This window comes from Macaca mulatta, chromosome 5 (assembly GCF_049350105.2).
Source record: "Macaca mulatta isolate MMU2019108-1 chromosome 5, T2T-MMU8v2.0, whole genome shotgun sequence".
Lineage (NCBI taxonomy): Eukaryota > Metazoa > Chordata > Mammalia > Primates > Cercopithecidae > Macaca > Macaca mulatta.
The window spans coordinates 58,069,762-58,090,692 of record NC_133410.1 but is presented as its reverse complement, the minus strand read 5'-3'; the positions used below and the strand labels follow the sequence as shown (position 1 = coordinate 58,090,692).

The following is a 20,931-nucleotide window of genomic DNA, read 5'->3' as shown; positions in this document are numbered from 1 at the left end:
GCTGGGATTACAGGGGTGAGTCACCGTGCCTGGCCTGGTCTCATTTCTCATCTCCTGAGAGAGGTAGCTACCGTGCCTGGCCTGGTCTCATTTCTCATCTCCTGAGAGAGGTAGCTGTCCAACATTCTAGCCTCTGAATCTTTTTGTTCAAATGAAATAGGAAGTATAAACAAATGAAACCAACCAATCAAATGGAGCCGGATGGGGGCCCAGAACCTTCTTTTTTTTGAGAAAGGGTCTCACTCTGTCACCTGGGCTGGAATGCAGTGGCACAATGTTGATTCACTGCAACTTCAAGCGATTCTCATGCCTCAGCCTCCTGCACATAGCTGGAATGATAGGCCACCACGCCCAGCTACCGGAACCTTCTTTCTTCGACTCTCCTCTCCCAAGGATTTCCTAAGGCTTTTAAAAACGTTTGAGGGCTGGGCGTAGTAGCTCACGCACTTTGGGAGGCTGAGGCAGGCGGATCACAAGGTCAGGAGATTGAGGCCATCCTAACTAACACGGTGAAAACCCATCGCTACTAAAAATACAAAAAATTAGCCAGGCATGGTGGCACGTGCCTCTACTCCCAGCTACTTGGGAGGCTGAGGCAGGAGAATCGCTTGAACCTGGAAGGTGGAGGTTGCAGTAAGCCGATATCGTGCCACTGTACTCCAGCCTGGGTGACAGAGCGGGGCGCCATCTCAAAATAAATAAATAAATAAATAAATAAATAAATAAATAAATAACAAAATAAAAATATTTTGAAGCCTGGGGCAATTGGCTCACACCTGCAATCCCAGTATTTTGGGAGGTTGAGGCGGGAGAATAGCTTAAGGCCGGGAGTTTGACACCAGTCTGGACAATGTAGGAAGACTTCATCTCTACAAAAAAAAAAAAAAATAGCCAGGCATGATGGTGTGCACCTGTAGTCCTAGCTACTCAGGAGGCTGAGGCAGGAAGAGCTCTTGAGCCCAGGAATTCCAGGATACAGTGAGCCATGACTGCACCATTGCACTCCAGCCCGGGTGATACAGTGAGAGCCTGTCTCCAAAAAAAAAAAAAAAATTGAAAAACACTTCATGAGACACAATACGAAAGGACAAGGAAGCCCTCTATATATTGATATGGACCAATCTCCAAGACATATTAAATCGGAAAAAGCCTGATGTGGAACAGCATATACAATGTGCTGTATTTATGTGTGTTATTTAAAAAGTGAAGAGGCTACAGATGTATTTGTATATCAGTAAGGATTTGAAGAATTGGTAACATTGATTGCCTGGATGTCCAAGGAGTGGCAAGGAGACTTTTACTATATACCCCTTTGTACTTTTTATTTTAACTATATGAATGTATTACCTGTCTAAGAGAAAAGAAAGCCACTCTATTAGGGTAGTGCATCTGAAAGCAAGATGGGTTGACCATGGGGATACTGAGACGGTTCTTTCATGGGCTGAAATCTGATTCTAAAAATATAAGTCCTTTCTTTCACAAAGATTTATCTTTACATATGATAAAAGGTAATTACTAAGCTAGTCATTAAAGGATGCCAAAATAGACATAAACTAAAACTAGCATGTTAATGGGATCTGAGGACCCTAATTCAGACACTACTGAGGAAATCTGAGTACTATGCAATGTTTAGCAACAATGCAGAATTTCTACTCCTAGGCATACAAGCCAATAGCAGGAAGTTCCTCAATTAGGGAATTCATCCATTAAAGAGTTACCAACTTCCTAATATGCACTAGATGCTGTGCTAAGCACTAGGGATAAAGCAATTTACGAAAGAACTAAAATCTTTGCCCTGATGGGGGTAGTCTTCTGGTGGGTGGAAACAGACAATAAACAAGATAAATATGTAAAATATATACTGTATTTCAATAATCCTACAATGCACATTCTCCCCCCATTTTCTGAAGCCTGAAATTCAGGTTTTGGCAAGTTTTTTTTTTCTTTCTCTAAGGTACACTTAATAGCATAGTAGATCTCATGAAATATGGGAACATAGTGTATATGGGAGAATAGTGTATCAGACTCATTAAGGGCTACAAGGAAAATAAGCAGAGCAGAGAAAAAAGGAGTATGAGGAGGTTGCAACTTAGGGTGTCAGGAAAGATCTATGTAACATTTGAGCAGACTTAAAGAAGGTGAAGAGTGATCCTTACCTTTATGTGGATGGAGAAGCAAGCATCCCAAATACAGGAAAGAACAATTGCAAAGGGCATAAAAAGGGGAGAAAGTCTCACACCAAGGAAGCCAGGCGATGTGGCTGGAGTGGAGTGAGTGGGATGGAATGAAGCAAAGGAGATGAGATAAGGGAGGTAAGGGGCCAGGTTATGTATGGACTGGCAGGCCACATTTCTACTTAGTGCATAATCATTGTCTTGTGTCTAGAAAGTTAGGATAATGTATTACATAAGAGCGCAAGCTTTGGAGCCAGATTGCCAATTTATGCCCCAGCCGTGCCACTTCCTAGCTTATATGATATTGGTCAAGTTACTCTCTTGACCTGTTTCCCCATCTGCAAGATAAGGCTAATAACCTACCTACCTTATAGGATTGTTGTGAGAATTAAGCAAACTATTTTATATAAAGAACCTTGAACAAAACCTGGCAAATGAAAGCACTATGTGTCTGATACGGTTACTGATTAGTCACGGATTTTCAGTGCTGCTTCCTATAAATTGAAATCATCGATTAATTTTGCTATACATTGTTTGGTTAATTAATATAATGCCTAATTGTATCACCAATGTTTGTGGACACTGATTTTCCAGCAACCAGTCTTTTTTTTTTTTTTTTTTTTTTGAGACGGGCTCTGTCGCCCAGGCTGGAGTGCAGTGGCGCGATCTCGGCTCACTGCAAGCTCCGCCTCCTGGGTTCACTCCATTCTCCCGCCTCAGCCTCCAGAGTAGCTGGGACCACAGGTGCCCACCACCATACCCAGCTAATTTTTTGTATTTTTTTAGTAGAGATGGGGTTTTACCGTGTTAGCCAGGGTGGTCTCGATTTCCTGACCTCGTGATCCGCCCGCCTTGGCCTCCCAAAGTGCTGGGATTACAGGCGTGGGCGTGAGCCACCATGCCTGGCCTTTTTTTTTCTTTTTTTTTTTTTTTTTTTTGAGATGGAGTTTCACTCTTGTTGCCCAGGCTGGAGTGCAATGGCGCAATCTCTGCTCACTGCAAACCTGCACCTCCTGGGTTCAAGCAATTCTCCTGCCTCAGCCTCCCCAGTAGCTGGGATTACAGGCAAGCACCACCATGCCCAACTAATTTTGTATTTTTAGTAGACACGGGGTTTCTCCATGTTGGTCAGGCTGGTCTGGAACTCCCAACCTCAGATGATCCTCCCGCCTCAGCCTCCCAAAGTGCTGGGATTACAGGTGTGAGCCACCTCGCCCAGCCTCAACTAGTCTTTTTTTTGAGACAGGGTCTCACTCCATCGTCACAGCTGGAGTGCAGTGGCACAATCATGACTCACTGCAGCCTCGATCTCCCAGGCTCAAGCGATCCTCCTACACCCTCCCAAGTAAATGGGACTACTGGCTGGGAATACAGGCGCATGCCACCATGCTCAGCTAACATTTTATTTTTTGTAGAGACGGGATTTTGCCACATTGCCCAGGCTGGTGTCGAACTCCTGAGTTTAAGTGATCCTCCCACCTTGGCCTCCCAAAGTGCTGGGATTACAGGTGTGAGTCATGTCTTTAAAAACCTATATACGATACTGAAGGGGCTTATAACCTAGCAAAATAATAAATAAATAAAAACCTATCTATGATCTATTTCAAATACAAATGATCATTTATATTTATCCTCCCAAGCAGGCATAGACAACATTCTACTCACTACCACCCCAACTAAAAAACAATCTTATGCAATTATATTTCGTTGTTTTTGCTGAGTTTTCCACTAGAAAGTAAGAAAGGATAGAAATAGTGGGCCACTGAAAAAAGCGATTTGAAAAACTGAATTTCAAACCAATGAATTTTGTTTGTTGATCTATTGTCAGGTTTGGTTTAGAAAAAGAAGAATCATTCTTACTTTTGATTATGTGTATTTTAATGATTCATGAGACTCTCATCCTGAATGCTTAGATTTATGAAAGCCAGACGTATAACAATGCAAGTCAGGCTGTCACAATTTGTTCATGTTTTCTCTTCCTTTATTAACTCAGGTAGTTCCTGAGCATCTACCATATTAAAGGAATTATACTAGATGATTAAAGGGTGCAAACAGGAATATAACACAGTCCCTGACTTTTCTCACTCTACAAAATCAGTAGAAGTGGATTAATATGTAACTATTCCTCTGATATAAGGAGTCCATCTCATGGTTGTTCTCTAGTGACAATGCCTCGGGGATCCCACCTTCATCACCTTTGCACCCAACTGTCCATCACTCCTGTGCAGGGGATGCTGCTAGGGAAGAAAACAGGTCAAATGCAGGGAAAACTCATAGTAAGCTGTCACTACTATATTCACTAAAGTATAGTAACCTACTTTACTCACTAAAGTACAGTAACCTACTGTACTCACCAAAGTTTAAAACAAAACAGGACATTTGACAAGGCTGGTGCCTTTAAACAACTTTGCTAAAATGTCAAGGCACTCTTTTCAATTATTAAATAAGAGGAGTAATAGACATTTGTGGCCCACTCCATCTATGAGCCTCATTCCTGATGATGGGGTAGAGTGAGGTTCAGGGAGAAGGTGAAGTGAGGTTCAGGGAGGGGTGAAGCTTAGGGGCTTAAGTGAAGCTCTTTGCATCCATTTCTTAGTAATAAAAATGCTGAGTAATTTACTACTTTTTTTAGGCTGCAACAAAATGCTCCCGTGGAAAATGTCTACGGTAAAATGTCAAGTGTGTAGTTTTAAAGCAGAGGACAATGCTTAGTGCACAGTATTTTTGGCAGTATGACCCCACCATTCTCCAAGTTGCCCAGGCTTAAAACCCTGGCCCTAGGAAACACATTGCCTATGATGTGTTCCCTACAGTTTCACTTTACAGATTAAAAAAAGGGAACCTCCTCCTTAGTGTAATATTCATATATTCTTTCAATGATTTATTCATTTATCCATCAATATCACCTTTTATGAGACAGTGGTAAGCAACAGAGATATAAAATGAATAAAATAGTCCTGCCCTTAACAGTTTGGTTTAGCAAGCATTTATTGAATGTACACCATATACAGTATTAATAACTGCAAAGTGCTAACATATAGATATGTACCTAGATTTTAGGGAAAGCTTTCAAGAATGATGCCAGAGTTGAGTCTTAAGGAATAGCAGGAGTTTGCTTGATGAAGAGAAGGGAGGGGAAGGGCATATCCAGGTCTGAGAAAAATGCCCAGAGTATGTGGGGGAAGCAGGAGCTGAAAAAGTAGGCAGGAACCAGATCATAACAGGCCTGTATGACAAACTAAGGAGTTTGGACTTTATTCTGGAAAGAATGGGGAACTGGAAGATTTTAAGAGGACTGACATGAACAGATGTTTTGCTGTTGTTAGTCTCACCCAAGGATGGACTGGAGATTGGACTGGAAGGAAGCCAGAGCTGAATGCAGACAAACTAGTTAGGAGGCTGTTGCTGTAATCTCAATGAGAAATGATGAGAAGAACGTAATCTATGTCACACGCATCGAGGATGGAGAGCAGAGGACCTATTTAAGAAATATTCTATAAACAGAAATGATAGGACATGACTATTGATTGGACACGTGTGGGTGGAAAGCCAGAGTCTAAGATTCTTCCCAGCTTCCTGTCTAGCTTAGGCAATTATTTGGACAGTGGTACTACTGAGCACGCACGCACACAGTAGAAGCAGCATATTGACTTTTTTCTTTACGGGAGGCAGGGGTAGATGATGAGCTCAATTTTAAATGCTGAATCTGAGACCCGTGGGGAATCCAAGGGGAGAGGTCCATGAGTCAGTTAGCTAACTAGACCTGTGCTTTTTAGCCTCAAGAAATGTACAAGACTATTCTAGAAGCGTGTGTACTGACAACCTCACTGCCAAAGGAACAGGCATATCAATTAGAGAAAGACATTTTTTCACGTTAAAAAAAAAATTGAAAACACAGGGGTTGAGAGTTAATAACAAAACATTATGTTACTCGCCAAACTGCCACAGCAGAACAATGTATTTCTCTAGCAAGCTAAATGTAGGGTTTGGTGGGTTTCCTCCTGATGACACTTGAAAATAGAGGTGTACCTGGTGTTTAGATCTAGGAATTCCTTTCAGCAGGTTTGAAGAGAAAGAGCTGAGAAATGCGCCCTCCAGTGGCAGTGGAATGAGGGGTGTCTAGTAACCCTTTTTACCACCAAACAAAGCCCTGTAAATAAATGCAATTTACCGGGATCAGAAAGCCACAACGCTGGTACTAGTAAACCGTCAAACCAAGCGAACCCTCCCAGGGGCCAGGAACCCTTACCTGTCACGTCGGCCGAAGGAAAAATTTCACTTTCGACTCAACAAAATAAGACCTCAGATTTGATAGCTTGCAGTAAGTCCCGCTTGGCAACAATTAAACACCCTGCAAGTCGAAACGCGTAGTCTAATCAAATCCTCTCCAGCCTGCAGGGCCGGGCTTCGACCACGTGGGTGGCTGCGGCCAGCAGGATCAATCCGCGAAGGGCGGGAGGAGGCGTGCCCCTGCGGCGGGAGGCGGGGCCTGCGCAGTGGGTGGGGCTTCGGTGGAACCTAGCTACGAGGTTCCTTTCGCCTCCGCTCCCCTTTTGCCTTCAACCTTCGGGCCGCCACGTAATGCCACGTCCCCGCGCATGCGCATCTTGGCCGCTGGTGGCGGCTGTTTCCGGGCTTAGGGGGCTGGAGTGGCCGCCGAGTTGGAGGCGGTGGTGGCAGCAGTAGGAGAGTGTAGAGTGCGGGACTGGGGGCCAGGCCCTGCGGAGGGCGGGGGAAGTTGTCTTCGTTTTTTTTTCCGGAGGGGCCGGTAAACCTGGTGGCTGAACGGCAAGATGAATTTCCTCCGCGGGGTAATGGGGGGTCAGAGTGCCGGACCCCAGCACACAGAAGCCGAGACGGTGAGAGGAGCAGCGGGTCTGGGACTTGGGAAGGGGTCCGGGCAGGGACGGGGACGGAGCACTCGGAGACCCGAAGGTCACCTCCAGCGTCCCACCATGGAGGGGGATCCACATGCCACCTCCCCCTTTGCCCTCCTTCCGCTCCTGAAATCCCAGAGTTATTCACTGACGCCCCCAGCTCCCTCCCCGTTGCTGCGGCTCGGCCGGACTGACGGCAGCCGCGCCCCACAGCTCTGTAGGCCCCGAAGCTCGGGCTAGGAGAGTGGTCCGCAGGTGGTACCGTCCGGGAAGGGACGGTTCCGGGGCCGAGCTGGCCCGAACTGCCTCCCACGCCCCTCGGGGCCGTGGGCCCCTCCCTCCCTCCTTCCCTTTCGCCTGTGTCTGCACTGGCCGAGAGGAGCCTGAAGTCCTGCTCCCTCCCTTGCAGTCTGAAACTGGGGCGTTGGGGAAGACTGCGAGAAGGTTTAAAACCCAGCTGTTGGTGAGAGCATGTGGCTAAGAATAAAACGATATTCTTTGAAGCACAAGTCCACCTGCTCCTGTCCCATCAACTGGAAGAGCGGTCGTTCTGCCTGGTGTTATTTGTTCAGGTCTCGCTTTTCGGGCTCACCCAAATATATATCGTTTGGCAAATGCTACCTTGGACGTAGTAGGGATCTTTCGCGCTCAAACCCCTTTGGGGACACATCCACCGCTTTCTGCCTGAACTCGTAATGACACGATTTGCAGCGTTATTTAAAAAAAAAAAAAAAAAAAAGTTAGCCACTGAAAACAGTATTTAATAGTTGCTTAGATTCTAGGTTTAGAATATACTTATTTTGAAGTTTGATTAGTGTTTAATGGAACCGAGGGTGTATGCCTTTTTGAAATAAACTGTTTGAGAAGAATTTTAGATCTACATTAAAGTGACCAAGTATAACACTTTAATGGCCAACTTTGTTAATGGGATCCTGAGGGATAATATAGTAGCTTTCATTTGTCAAGCTATTACCTTGTGCTAGGTACTGTGCTGAGCTCTTTATATTCCACATTCTGCTTTCATCGTTAACTACCCTGCAAGATAGGTGAGAGTATTCTCACTTTAAAAGTCAAAAAATGAGGCTAAGAGAGTTCACCTCTTAGGCCGGACGTGGTGGCTCACGTCTCTAATCTTAGCACTTTGGGAGGCTGAGGCCGGCGGTCACCTGAGGTCAGGAGTTCGAGACCAGCCTGACCAACATGGAGAAACCCCATCTCTACTAAAAATACAAAATTAGCCGGCCGTAGTCGCACATGCCTGTAATCCCAGCTACTCAGGAGGCTGAGGCAGGAGAATCGCTTCAACTCGGGAGGCGGAGGTTGCGCGCCATTGCACTCCAGCCTGGGCAACAAGAGCGAAACTGTCCCCCCCAAAAAAAAGAGAGGTGAAGTAACTTGACCAATGTCATACTGCTAGTAATAGAGCCAGGATTCAACCAAGAGGTACCTTACTTCAAAGCCTACACTTTATTGCTCATGCCTGTATTTCAATACTTTTTGAGAACTTTATATAATATTATTAAAATTAACTGCAGCTAGTTGCAGTGACACAGGCCTATAATCCCAACTAAGGGGATGCTAAGACAGGAGGATCGCTTGAGCCCAGAAGTTTGAGACTAGCCTGGGCAACATGAAAAGACTCCATCTCAAAAAAAAAAAATTAACTGCACAGGTCTGATTAGAATTGTTTAAAGCATAAGGTGAAAGCTGGTATATCTGTTTCTTTCATTTGAAAATCACTCTTCTGTCTCTCACTGTCATACACAACACATGCACACAGTTGGCTTCACTTATCCATTCCCACTTGGTAACAAGGCCTACCCTACTAGAAGATCATGTTCTGTCTGGATTACCATGGTCATGCCATAATCACTGCCACCACTTGTTTATCTGATACTTGTGTTTGTGGCACCAGGTTATGAAATACGGTTTATTACAGCTTGCTTTGTGGAATTAGACCTTGATTTGAATCCTGGCTTTCCCCCCCTGATTGGATTGGATATGTAAGAGATAGCTAATACCCTGTAAGTAAAATGAGGAAAATGCCTGCTCTTCAGGATTTAATGAAGATTAAGTGAAATAAGTAGAAAGAGCCTGCACTCAGTAGATGTATAATGAGGGGTAATTTTTCCTATGTGTGGGTTGAACGAAGAATACCCTTTCCTGTTTTTGTTATTATTGGCCTTGTCACAGTGACTTCTGTAGAAAAGATGGAATGGAATTCAGAATGTATAGGATTTTAAAGCTAGAAAGTCCCAGATAGAGCCTCTTCATTTTATAGGCACAGAGCACTAGAGCAGCTTGCACAGTGTTGAAGAGTTGGAGCTAGAACATTTTGATCTTGCCACTGTGGATGGAACAACATAGTTTTTATATCACTATTTCAAAATGAAGCTTGAGTATCACTTGTGTATGTTGTATGCATATACTGAAAGGGTCCTTTCTTGTGCTTACCTAACTTTGAGTATGTACATTCAAAATTGGAAAAGTAATTTGTCTTCTATTTTTTCTTTTTAATCACCTCCCCAATAAAGTAATTTGCCTTCTGAAAATAATTATTCTGAGGTACAGTATGAATAAAACTTGTTTCACTATTTCATTCCACCAGGAAATACAACAGGTAAAAGGGGTCACGGATTACTAATTTAGAAGTATTTATAGAGCATCAGTGGAGTGTATATACAATATTAGATGTTTTAATTGGTGATTTAGTCTGGCCAGGATATTTGAGTTACTAGAGCTTGGAACCCCTAGCTTCTATATTATTATTTATTATTTTGTAGTTTTTTCCATTTCTGCAAAATTAAATGTTTTTCATTGCGGCTTTCCATCTTTCTTGTTTTTTCTAACATCTTTTTCCAATGGAAGGCTTCTTTTCTTTGTCTGAATTTGACCTGTTATTTAAATTCATCATCAGTGCCTTCCCTAATCTGTACTTTCCCCCACCACATTTCAGATACTTTTTCCTTTCTGAGCTACCTTTACATTTTAACTACAGTGTGCATATATGTTATTCCTTCTAGACTCGTAAAGTGTCTTTAGGGCAGGGTTCATAATGTATTTTAATCTTTGTTTTTCCACAGTAGTAGATACCCAGTAAGTACTTGTGAAATAAATGAATTATAGATTTATTTGAAAGAAATCACAGATCTGTAATTGTAGCAATTTACACATTACTAGGTACTAAAACAATACTTTATAAAGACTAGAAATTGAAGTTCTCAAATGAAGTTCATTGTGTCAAGCTTTTTACTTAAGGGATTTTTCATATTTACTAAATGCTTCGACTGCTTTCCTTTTTTTTTTTTTTATTGAATTTACATATCTTTTAAATGTGTGAGAGTTATGTGATCGATTGTATAGTATCTAGCTTTTCATACTCTTAGTTAAGAGTAACTTTGCACTGATATTAAGGTGTTCTTCAGGCAGGGGGCTCACGCCTGTAATCCCAGCACTTTGGGAGGCCAAGGCAAGTGGAGCACTTGAGGTCAGGAGTTTGAGACCAGCCTGGCCAACATAGTGAAACCCTGTTTCTACTAAAAATACAAAAATTAGCTGGGCATGGTGGCACATGCCTGTAATCCCAGCTACTCGGGAGGCTGAGGCAGAATCGAGGCAGAGGTTGGCAGTGAGCAACCACTGGGTGGTTGAGATTGTGCCACTGCATTCCAGCTTGGGTGAGAGAGCGAGACTGTCTCGAAAAGAAAGATGTTCTTCAGAACCTGTCAAGTAGTAAATATTTTATCATAGGATAGTCAATTCTGTAAAGTACTGGATATTTTAAATCCAGAATTTCATCCACATTAAACTTTTTCTGTTTTAGAGTCATGTACTTTTAAATTTTCATTTCTCTTTTTTACTTGACACTGATTTCTGGTGATTGAAGCCTCTTTAGCCTTAACACAGTTTGCTGGGTGCAACTTAACATTATTGTAGTAAAAATTCTATTCGTGCTTTTGTTTTTTAGTTTTCTCTTTTTCCCTAACCACTAGACCACCAGGAACTTCATGGTTTTGAATGCTTACGTGTGCTTAGTTTTATATCTGCCTTCCATCTGGCACGTTTTTTTGGGTGGTGGGGGGACGGAGTCTCACTCTGTCGCCGAGGCTGGAGTGCAGTGACATAATCTCGGCTAACTGCAACCTTCGCCTCCTGGATTCAAGCAATTCTCCTGGCTCAGTCTCCTGAGTAACTGGGACTACAGGCGCACGCCACCACGCCTGGCTAATTTTTTTGTATTTTAGTAGAGACGGGGTTTCACTGTGATGCCCAAGCTGGTCTTGAACTCCTGAGCTCAGGTAGTCTGCCCACCTCGGCCTCTCAAAGTGCTAGAATTACAGGCATGAGCCACTGCGCCCGGCTCCCATCTTGTACCTTTTTTAAAGCTAGTTTCTTAAAAATTCCAAGCAAATGTTAACTACATTTGATGATGAATCATAGAGGCATTTTCTGTTCTCAGGTTGGACCCTGAGACATGGAAGTTGCTAATGTCCATAAAAGTATACAGAATTAGACCATTGTTACGGGGTCTCTCCAGATCGAACTTTCATCAGCTGTCTCAGAAAGCAAGAGGGCTAACAATATAAACACAGCCATCCTTTCTTTTAATAAAAATTGTTATCAAAGCGTGTGGACTTAAATTTAGACATAGTTTTCGTTTAGTCAAGCACATTTTATACCATGTTACTATAAATGTGTAGTCTGAAATTCCTATTTGGGTTGATGTATTCTATATTAATAACCAGGTCAATGTCATGACTGGAATGTGTTTTCTCTCTTGGCCTGTTTTGCAATAACAATGTCGGAGAGAACTGTAATGATGATTTGTGTTTTGGTCACTTATATATCCAAGCACTCTTTTTAAGTAGGGCCTATTGAATACTACAGGCTTTTTGGAAGGTTAATTATGTAGATTATGTAGGGTTGATTTAAAAGCTAGAATCATTTAAATTTTACATGCCCTAGCGTTACCAAGGTGTGCTTCAAAAAATTTGAATAGATGTCCATGAAAAAAACTTTGTCAGCAAAGAAGTGTGTGCAGTGACCTAAAACAAAGCAAAAACCTTTAATATTTATGCAAGGTTTTGTAAGCAGGCACTGTGTTACTGTCTCAGATATTTTTAAAATGTAGATAAAAAGTAAGCTGTGTTTGCCAAATTTATCTGACCACACCTTTTTTTTCCTCTAGGGAACTTTGTTGTCTATTATTTTGAGAAGCATACTTAGGGAAAAATCGTCCAAGAGGATATATAATTCTGATGCCTTTTGCTTTATTTTCCTTTATTTCATTAAAAACATTACTCTTCAATCTGATTAGAAAAGAATATTATAGGCCGGGCGCGGTGGCTCAAGCCTGTAATCCCAGCACTTTGGGAGGCCGAGACCGGCGGATCACAAGGTCAGGAGATCGAGACCATCCTGGCTAACACAGTGAAACCCCGTCTCTACTAAAAAATACAAAAAACTAGCCGGGCGAGGCGGCGGGCGCCTGTAGTCCCAGCTACTCGGGAGGCTGAGGCAGGAGAATGGCGTGAACCCGGGAGGCGGAGCTTGCAGTGAGCTGAGATCTGGCCACTACACTCCAGCCTGGGTGACAGACCGAGACTCCGTCTCAAAAAAAAAAAAAAAAAAAAGAAAAGAATATTATAATTCCTTATATACATTTGTTGATAGCAAATACTGTTCCTCTTTCTTTTTATGTATTTACCTTTTATTACTTATTAATATTACTGCTTTGTACTCTGCTTTTTGTCTGTTATAGGTATAATAAAGTTAGGCTTATTATGTTTATACCTCAGGCAGAAGTGCCATAAACATTTTTTGTGTCAAAAGTTATTCACCATTAATTTGAAAACTTTTTTTTTTTTTTTTTTTAAGAGACAAGGTCACAATATGTTGCCCAGGCTGGTCTTGAACTCCTAGCCTCAAACAATCCTCCTGTCAGCTTCCCAAAGTGCTGGGATTGCATGAAAACTTCTGTGATGTTAGATTTTGAGATGCTAGCATTTGTGATAGGTTATTTGGTAGACATGTTTCATTATGACCCCTTGCTTAAAAGGATGTCCTTTTGAAGAGCATAGTTCATTTATTGGAGAGAGCATGGAGAATAAATGAAGCAGTATATTACTTGGCTGACTTAAGGTAATTTTAATGGAAATGGATTCATTGGATTTGTCTACAAAGAGACTTCTGTTTGATTTTTTAGAGTTCCCACATCTCTTTATAGATTATAATAATTTAGGTCATATGAAGATAAGATTCACTTTTGCTTTTTTAATAAAGCCTTCTCAGTAACAGAGTTAAATTTAAAACAAATTTCTGGGCCAGGCGTGGTGGCTCACGCCTGTAATCCCAGCACTTCGGTAGGCCAAGGCGGGTGGATCACCTGAGATCAGGAGGTCGAGACCAGCCTGGCCAACATGGTGAAACCCTGTCTCTGCTAAAAATACAAAAATTAGCTGGACATAGTGGTAGGTGCCTGTAATCCCAACTTACTAGGGAGGCTGAGGCAGGAGAATCACTTGAACCCAGGAGGTGGAGGTTACAGTGAGCCAAGATCGCGCCACTGCACTCTAGCCTGGGCAGTAGAGTGAGACGCCATCTCAAAAAAATTTGACTCTTTTTGTAATCTAAAACAGTAATATTTTAATTTCATTTAAAACATAAGTGAATTGACTATTAGCATGAATTATTTGTCTTATAGTAAATAGTCATAGTTGGGGACATTCTATTTTAGGAAGGTACAACTATGTTTTAAACTTCATCAAGGTAAGATATCATAAAATTAAATCAATATTAGGTGCTTGACAAATATTTGTTGGATAAATGATTGGTTAGAGTTAGCATTTTAATTGCCATTCCTATTTATTTTTTCCTGTCAGTTAAGTAGTTACTGAATACTTATAAAAAGAATTGTGAAAAAATACTGCAAGCTGTATTACGCTAGTATCCTTTAATTTTTTTGCTTTTATATTAAATTTTTATAAATTATTAACATACATTAGTATTGTTTCATAAGTAAATGTGTTTATTTATGAAAATAAACATTTCTCTAAACAATACTTTTTCCCCTTAACTTTAAAGTTTTAGAAGGTTACATGCGCAGGTTATTATATGGGTAAATTGCCTGTTGCTAAGGTTTGATGTATAACCATCACCCAGGTAGTGAGGATGGTACCTGATGGGTAGTTTCTTAACTCTCACCCCCTCTCCCACCTTCTCCCCGTTGTTGTCCCCAGTGTTGACTGCTCCCTTCTTTAGGTCCATGCTTACTCATTGTTTAGCTCCCACTTGTAAGTGAGGAAATGCAGTATTTGGTTTTCTGTTCCTGCATTAATTTGCTTAGGATAATGCTGCATCTATGTTGCTGCAAAGGGCATGATTTTGTTCTTTTTTATGGTGACATAGTATTCCATAGTATATATGTACTACATTTTGTTTATCCAGTCCACTATTGATGGACATCTAGGTTGACTCCACATCTTTGCAGTTGTGTATAGTGCTCCAGTGAACATGCAAGTGCATATGGCTTTTTGACAGAATGATTCATTTTTCTTTATTTTCCTTTATTTCATTAAAAACATTATAATTGAAATGACTGTTAGCATGAATTATTTTAGTCTTACAATAAATAGTCGTAGTTACTGGACACAATGACTCAAGCCTGTGATCCCAGCATTTTGGCAGGCCGAGGTGGGCAGATCACAAGGTCAGGAGATCGAGACCATCCTGGCCAACATGTTGAAATCCCGTCTCTACTAAAAATACAAAAATTAGCTGGGCATGGTGGCGCCTGTGCCTGTAATCCCAGCTACTCAGGAAGCTGAGGCAGGAGAATTGCTTGGACCAGGGAATTGGAGGTTGCAGTGAGCCAAGATCGTGCCACTGCACTCCAGCCTAGCAACAGAGCGAGACTTCATCTAAAAAAAAAATAGTCATGGTTGGGGGAGTTCTGTTTTAGGAAGGTGCAGGGATGTTTTAAGCTTCATGAAGGTAAGGTTATATCATAAAATTTATATCATAAAATTAGGGCCGGGCCCAGTGGCTCACGCCTATAATCCCAGCACTTTGGGAGGCCAAGGCGGGCGGATTACAAGGTCAGGAGTTCGAGACCAGCCTGGCCAATATGGTGAAACCCCGTCTCTACTAAAAATACAAAAATTAGCCAGGCCTGGTGGTGGGTGCCTGTAGTCCCAGCTACTCGGGAGGCTGAGGCAGGAGAATAGCTTAAACCCAGGAGGCGGAGGTTGCAGTGAGCCGAGATCCCGCCACTGCACTCCAGCCTGGGCGACAGAGTGAGACACTGCCTCAAAAAAGAATAATTTAAAAAAATAAAATTAAGTCTGTATTAGCTGCATGACAGATATTCAGTGAAAAAATGCAGTAGTGGGACTACTGGGTCAAATGGTAGTTCTGTTTTAAGTTCTTTGAGAAATCTCCCAACTGCTCTCTACAGTGACTTAACTAAAATTACATTCCCACTAACAGTATATAGCATTCCCTTTTCTCTACAACCTTTCCAACATCTGTTCTTTTTTTTTTTTTTTTGTCTTTTTAATAATAGTCATTCTGACTGGTGGGAGATGGTATCTCATTGTGGTTTTGACTTGCATTTCTCAGATGATTAGTGATGTGGAACATTTTCCCATATATTTCTTGCCTACATATATGTCTGCTTTGGAGAAGAGAAGTGTCTGTTCATGTCCTTTGCCTATTTTTCAATGGAGTTTTTGGTTTTTGCATGTTGAATTAAGTTCCTTACAGATTCTGAATATTAGACCTTTGTCGGATGCATGGTTTGTAGATGTTTTCTCCCAGACTATAAGTTGTCTGTTTACTCTGTTGATAGTTTCTTTTGCTGTGCAGACGCTCTTTAGTATAATTAGGTCCCACTTGTCAATTTTTGTTTTTGTTGCGATTGCTTTTGGGCATTTAGTCATAAATTCGTCGTTGCTAAGGCCAATGTCCAGAATGATATCTCCTAGGTTTTGTAGGATTTTTTTTCTTTTTTTTGGGGGGGGTAGGAGTCTCGCCCTGTCACCCAGGCTGGAGTGACTGCAATGGTGCGATCTTGGCTCACTGCATCCTCCGCCTCCCGGATTCAAGCGATTCTCCTGCCTCAGCCTCCCAAGTAGCTGGGACTACAGATGCACACCACTACGCCCAGCTAATTTTTGTATTTTTAGTAGAGACAGGGTTTCACCGTGTTGGTCAGGATGGTCTCGATCTCCTGACCTCGTGATCCTCCCACCTTGACCTCCCAAAGTGTTGGGATTACAGGCATGAGCCACCATGCCCAGCCTCTTCTCGGCTTTTTATAGTTTTACGTCTTATATTTATGTCTCTAATCCACCTTAATTTTTGTATATGGTAAAATGTAAGGGCCCAGTTTCATTCTTCTGCATAAGGCTATCCAGTTATCCTAGCACCATTTATCGGATAGGTAGTTCTTTCTCCAATGCTTGTTATTGTCAATTTTGTCAAAGATCAGATGGTTATAGGTGTGTGGCTTTAGTTTTGGGTTCTCTATCCTGTTCCATTGCTTCATGTCTGTAATAGCTGTTTTGGTTAGTATAGCCTTGTAGTATAGTTTGAAGTGGAGTAGTGTGATTTTTCCAGCTTTGTTATTTTTACTTAGGATTGCTTTGACTGTTCAGGCTCTTTTGGTTCCATATGAATTTTAGAATAGTTTGTTCTAATTCTGTGAAAAATTACATTGGTAGTTTGATAGGAATAGCGTTGAATCTGTAGATGCTTTGGACAGTATGGCTTTGTTTGTTTGTTTGTTTTTGAATCGGAGCCTTGCTCTGTTGCCTAGGCTGGAGTGCGGTGGCGTGATCTCAGCTCACTGCAACCTCTGCTTCCCGGGTTCAAGTGATTCTCCTGCCTCAGCCTCCCAAATAACTGGGATTACCGGCGCCCACCACCGCGCCCAGCTAATTTTTGTATTTGTTTTGTTTTGTTTTTTTGAGACGGAGTCTCGCTCTGTGGCCCAGGCTGGAGTGCAGTGGCCGGATCTCAGCTCTCTGCAAGCTCCACCTCCCGGGTTCACGCCATTCTCCTGCCTCAGCCTCCAGAGTAGCTGGAACTACAGGCGCCTGCCACCACGCCTGGCTAATTTTTTGTATTTTTTAGTAGAGACGGGGTTTCACCGTGTTAGCCAGGATGGTCTCGATCTCCTCGCCTGGTGATTTGCCTGCCTCGGCCTCCCAAAGTGCTGGGATTACAGGCATGAGCCACCGCGCCCGGCCTGTATTTTTAGTAGAAACGAGGTTTCACCATGTTGGCCAGGCTGGTTTCAAACCCCTTACCTCAAGTGATCCCCCCGCCTCGGCCTCCCAAAAGTGCTGGGATTACAGACATGAGCCACCGTGCCCGGCCCCATTTTAACAATATTGATTCTTTGATCCATGAGCATGCGATGTTTTTCCAGTGGTTTGTTATCACCTATTATTTCTGTCAGCAATGTTTTATAGTTCTCTTTGTAGAGACCTCCTTGGTTAGATGTATTCCAAGGTTTTGGTGTGTGTGTCTGTGTGTCTGTCTAGGGTAAATGGGATTGTATTCTTGATTTGGCTCTCAACTTGAACATTATTGATGTATAGAAATGCTACTGATTTTTGTTCATTGATTTTGTATCCTGAAACATTACTGAAGTCGTTTATCAGCTCTAGGTGCCTTTTAGTGGAATCTGTTGGGGTTTCTAGGTTTAGAATCGTATTATTAGCAAAGAGATAATTTGTCATTTTTTCCTCTTCGGATGCCTTTTCTTTCTCTTGCCTGATTGCTCTGACTAGGACTTCCTCCTTTAAATTTTAAGTGTACTTTCACCATCCTAGTTCTGTGCTGTCTTCTTTTTAATCTTTTGATAGTTTTTCTTTTTTTTGGAAACAGGGTCTCACTCTGTTGAACAGGCTGGAGTGCAGTGGTGTGAGTCACGGCTCACTTCAGCCTCAACCTCCTATACTCAAGCAACCTTCCCACCTCAGCCTCCTAAGTAGCTGGGACTACAGGTACAAGGCACCACGCTTGGCTGATTAATTTTCTTGTAGAGACAGGGTCTTGCTATGTTGCCCAGGCTGGTCTTGAATTCCTGGACTCAAGTGATCCTCTCAAAGTGCTGGGATTGCAGCCATGAGCCCTTGTACCCAGCCAGTAGTTTTTCATTTTCACATTCCTCATCTCAATTTTTTCTTTCCTAGTGACTCCTATTTCCATTGTGTCTCTTTTGGCCGTTTTTGTGTAGCAATGAATATAAATAAATAGCCCTAATGGCTAGCAGAAAATGTTTTTTTTTAATTGACTATAATTCTGATTATGCCCAATTTACCAGTTGTTAAATGGATTATATGTCCTTTTCATGTTTCACTTGGTAAGTGCAATTGTGAACATCATGTAGCAGTTATCATTTTTTGATTTTACAAAATGGCAGACAAAATGAGTAAAGTTTAATTTCTCTTTACTCCTGTCTCCAATTTCAGTTCTCTTTCCAGAGATAACCACTATTACTAGTTTGGCGTAAATCCTTCCAGACCTTTATATGTAATCATGCTTCTGTGTAATACAGAATTATATATTTGTATTAGCATATTTATTATATTTTACATAAATGGTATACTGTTTATTGTGTTCTACAGCTTACCTTTTTGGTTTTTTTAGAGACGAAATCTCACTCTGTTGCCAGGCTGGCGCGACTTCAGCTCACTGCAACCGCCTTTTCCTGGTTCAGGCAATTCTCTGCCTTGGCCTCCCGAGTAGCTGGGATTACAGGCCCAGCTAATTCTTGTATTTTTAGTAGAGATGGAATTTCACCATGTTGGCCCGGCTGGTCTCGAACTCCTGACCTCATGTGATCCACCCACCTCAGCCTACCAAAGTGCTGGGACTACAGGCGTGGGCCACTGCGCCTGGCCAGCTTACCTTTTTCATTGATGTGTTTGGAGATCTTTCCATGTTAAAGCATACAGAGGTACTTTAAAATATCAGATTTTCAGTTACTTTTGTTAATTATACTATAGTCTCTTCTAATAGACTGTAAAGGCTTCTTGATAATAGAATCCATGTCTTAATCATTATTATGTTTCTCAGAGCACCTAATACCTAGTTAGCATAATATAGATTAGTCAAACTTCTGTCTCTTTTTTCTATTGTCATTCCTTTCTGGTCCTTCTAAATAAAACAGTGGGCTAAATTGTACTCAAATATGCTTCTTTTTCCACTTTTTTTGGTTAATATATAGTATTCTGTTGTTTAACACAAGGGTCACAAATTGGGGAGTCCAGTTGGGGAGCTTCAATGTGGTCAGGTCATAGAGAAGGCAGAGGTTTAGGATGATACTCGAGCCTGCATATCCTGATTTGAGGATGTGGCTAGTGCTCAAATCCGGCCAGTTGTTGCTACATGAAATATTGGCCAAGAAAACCAATATAATGTAGTGGGAAAGCACTCAGCCTACTTCGCTGAATGCTATCCCACTGCTTACTTTATAAATGTGGACAAGGTACTTAATCACTGTGCCTCTGTTTCCTCATCTCTAAAATATAAATAGTAATAGTGCCTGTCTTTTTTTGTGAAGATTAAATGAATTTCAAAATGTAAAAAAAAATTAGGACAGAGTTAGCACATAGTAATTGGCATAGATACCACATTTTACCAACTTTGAGATGCACATTAGCATTTAAACCTCTTTGAAATCAGGATACATCTTGTAATTATAATTGGGGGTATGTCTTTTTTCTTCGTGATTCATTAAAAAGATGGGGTCTTAAAATTGATGGCTTCTTCAGTTGTACAAAAGAAGAGTGTTAGCTACCATTAGCTGTCAGACTGATGTTTTTCAAGAAAAGATATAAATTTGAGGCCGAGCTCTGTGTTGCATGAGTGTAGTCCCAGCTACTTGTTAGGCTGAGGTGGGAAAATTGCTTAAGCCCAGGAGTTCAAGGATGCAGTGAGCTATGAATAGTGCCACTGCACTCCAGCCTGTACAGCAGAGCAAGAAGATCCTGACTCTAAAAAAAAAACAGTAAAGAAAACATAGAAATCTGGATTTTTAAATGCTGGCTGAATATTTTAAATGCTGTATGAATCAAATAGATTTTTCAAATAATATAGTAAATATAATACACTATTATTATTATTGTTATTTTGAGTTGGAATCTTGCTTTATCGCCGAGGCTGGAGTGCAGTGGCATGATCTCACTGCAACCTCCGCCTCCCAGGTTCAAGCAATTCTCCTGCCTCAGCCTCCTGAGTAGCTGGGATCGCGGGCATGTGCCACCATACCCAGCTAATTTTTAATTTTTGTACTTTTAGTAGAGACAGAGTTTCACCATGTTGGCCAAGCTGGTCTCAAACTCCTGACCTCGTGATCTGCCTGCCTCGGCCTCCCAGAGTGCTGGGATTACAGGCATGAGTCATTGTGCCCAGCTAATGCACTATTTTGTTTTTAATTCTATAAAATTAAGTTAGGGGCCGGGCACAGTAAATCATGCCCAGCACTTTGGGAGGCCAAGGCCAGTGGATCACCCGAGGTCAGGAGTACAAGACCAGCCTGGCCAACATGGTAAAACCCTGTCTCTACTAATAATATAAAAATTAGCTGGGCGTGGTGGCACCTGCACGTAAGCCCAGCTACTTGGGAGGCTGAGGCAGGAGGATTGTTGGAATCTAGGAGGCGGAAGTTGCAGTGAGCCAAGATGGCTCCACTGCACTCCAGCCTGGACGACAGAGTGAGACTTCATCTCAAAAAAGAAAAAAAAAAAGAAAATTAAGTTTTTTTGTTTGTTTGTTTTGAGACAGGGTCTCAGTCTGTCTTGCAGGTTGGAGTGCAGTGGCATAAACATGGGTTACAGTGGCCTCAACCTCCTGGCTTTAAGTGATCC

The 20,931-nt window shown here is 41.9% G+C and overlaps 2 protein-coding genes across 4 annotated transcripts in view; one reads left to right on the top strand and one right to left on the bottom strand.

Moving 5' to 3' along the window:
- The window catches only part of G3BP2 (G3BP stress granule assembly factor 2), an 83,773-nt gene extending 77,159 nt beyond the window's left edge, over window positions 1-6,614 (bottom strand). For both annotated transcript variants that reach the window (XM_015138515.3, XM_028848063.2), the window contains exon 1: window positions 6,424-6,614. The gene's annotated coding sequence lies outside the window, so the exon portion shown is untranslated. The remainder of the gene's footprint in view (window positions 1-6,423) is intronic.
- Window positions 6,615-6,778: 164 nt separating this feature from the next.
- USO1 (USO1 vesicle transport factor) overlaps window positions 6,779-20,931 on the top strand; it is a 91,525-nt gene continuing 77,372 nt past the window's right edge. For both annotated transcript variants that reach the window (XM_028848504.2, XM_028848502.2), the window contains exon 1: window positions 6,779-7,033. In XM_028848504.2, coding sequence (XP_028704337.1) covers window positions 6,968-7,033 — 66 coding nt within the window. In that variant the 5' untranslated portion in view covers window positions 6,779-6,967. The remainder of the gene's footprint in view (window positions 7,034-20,931) is intronic.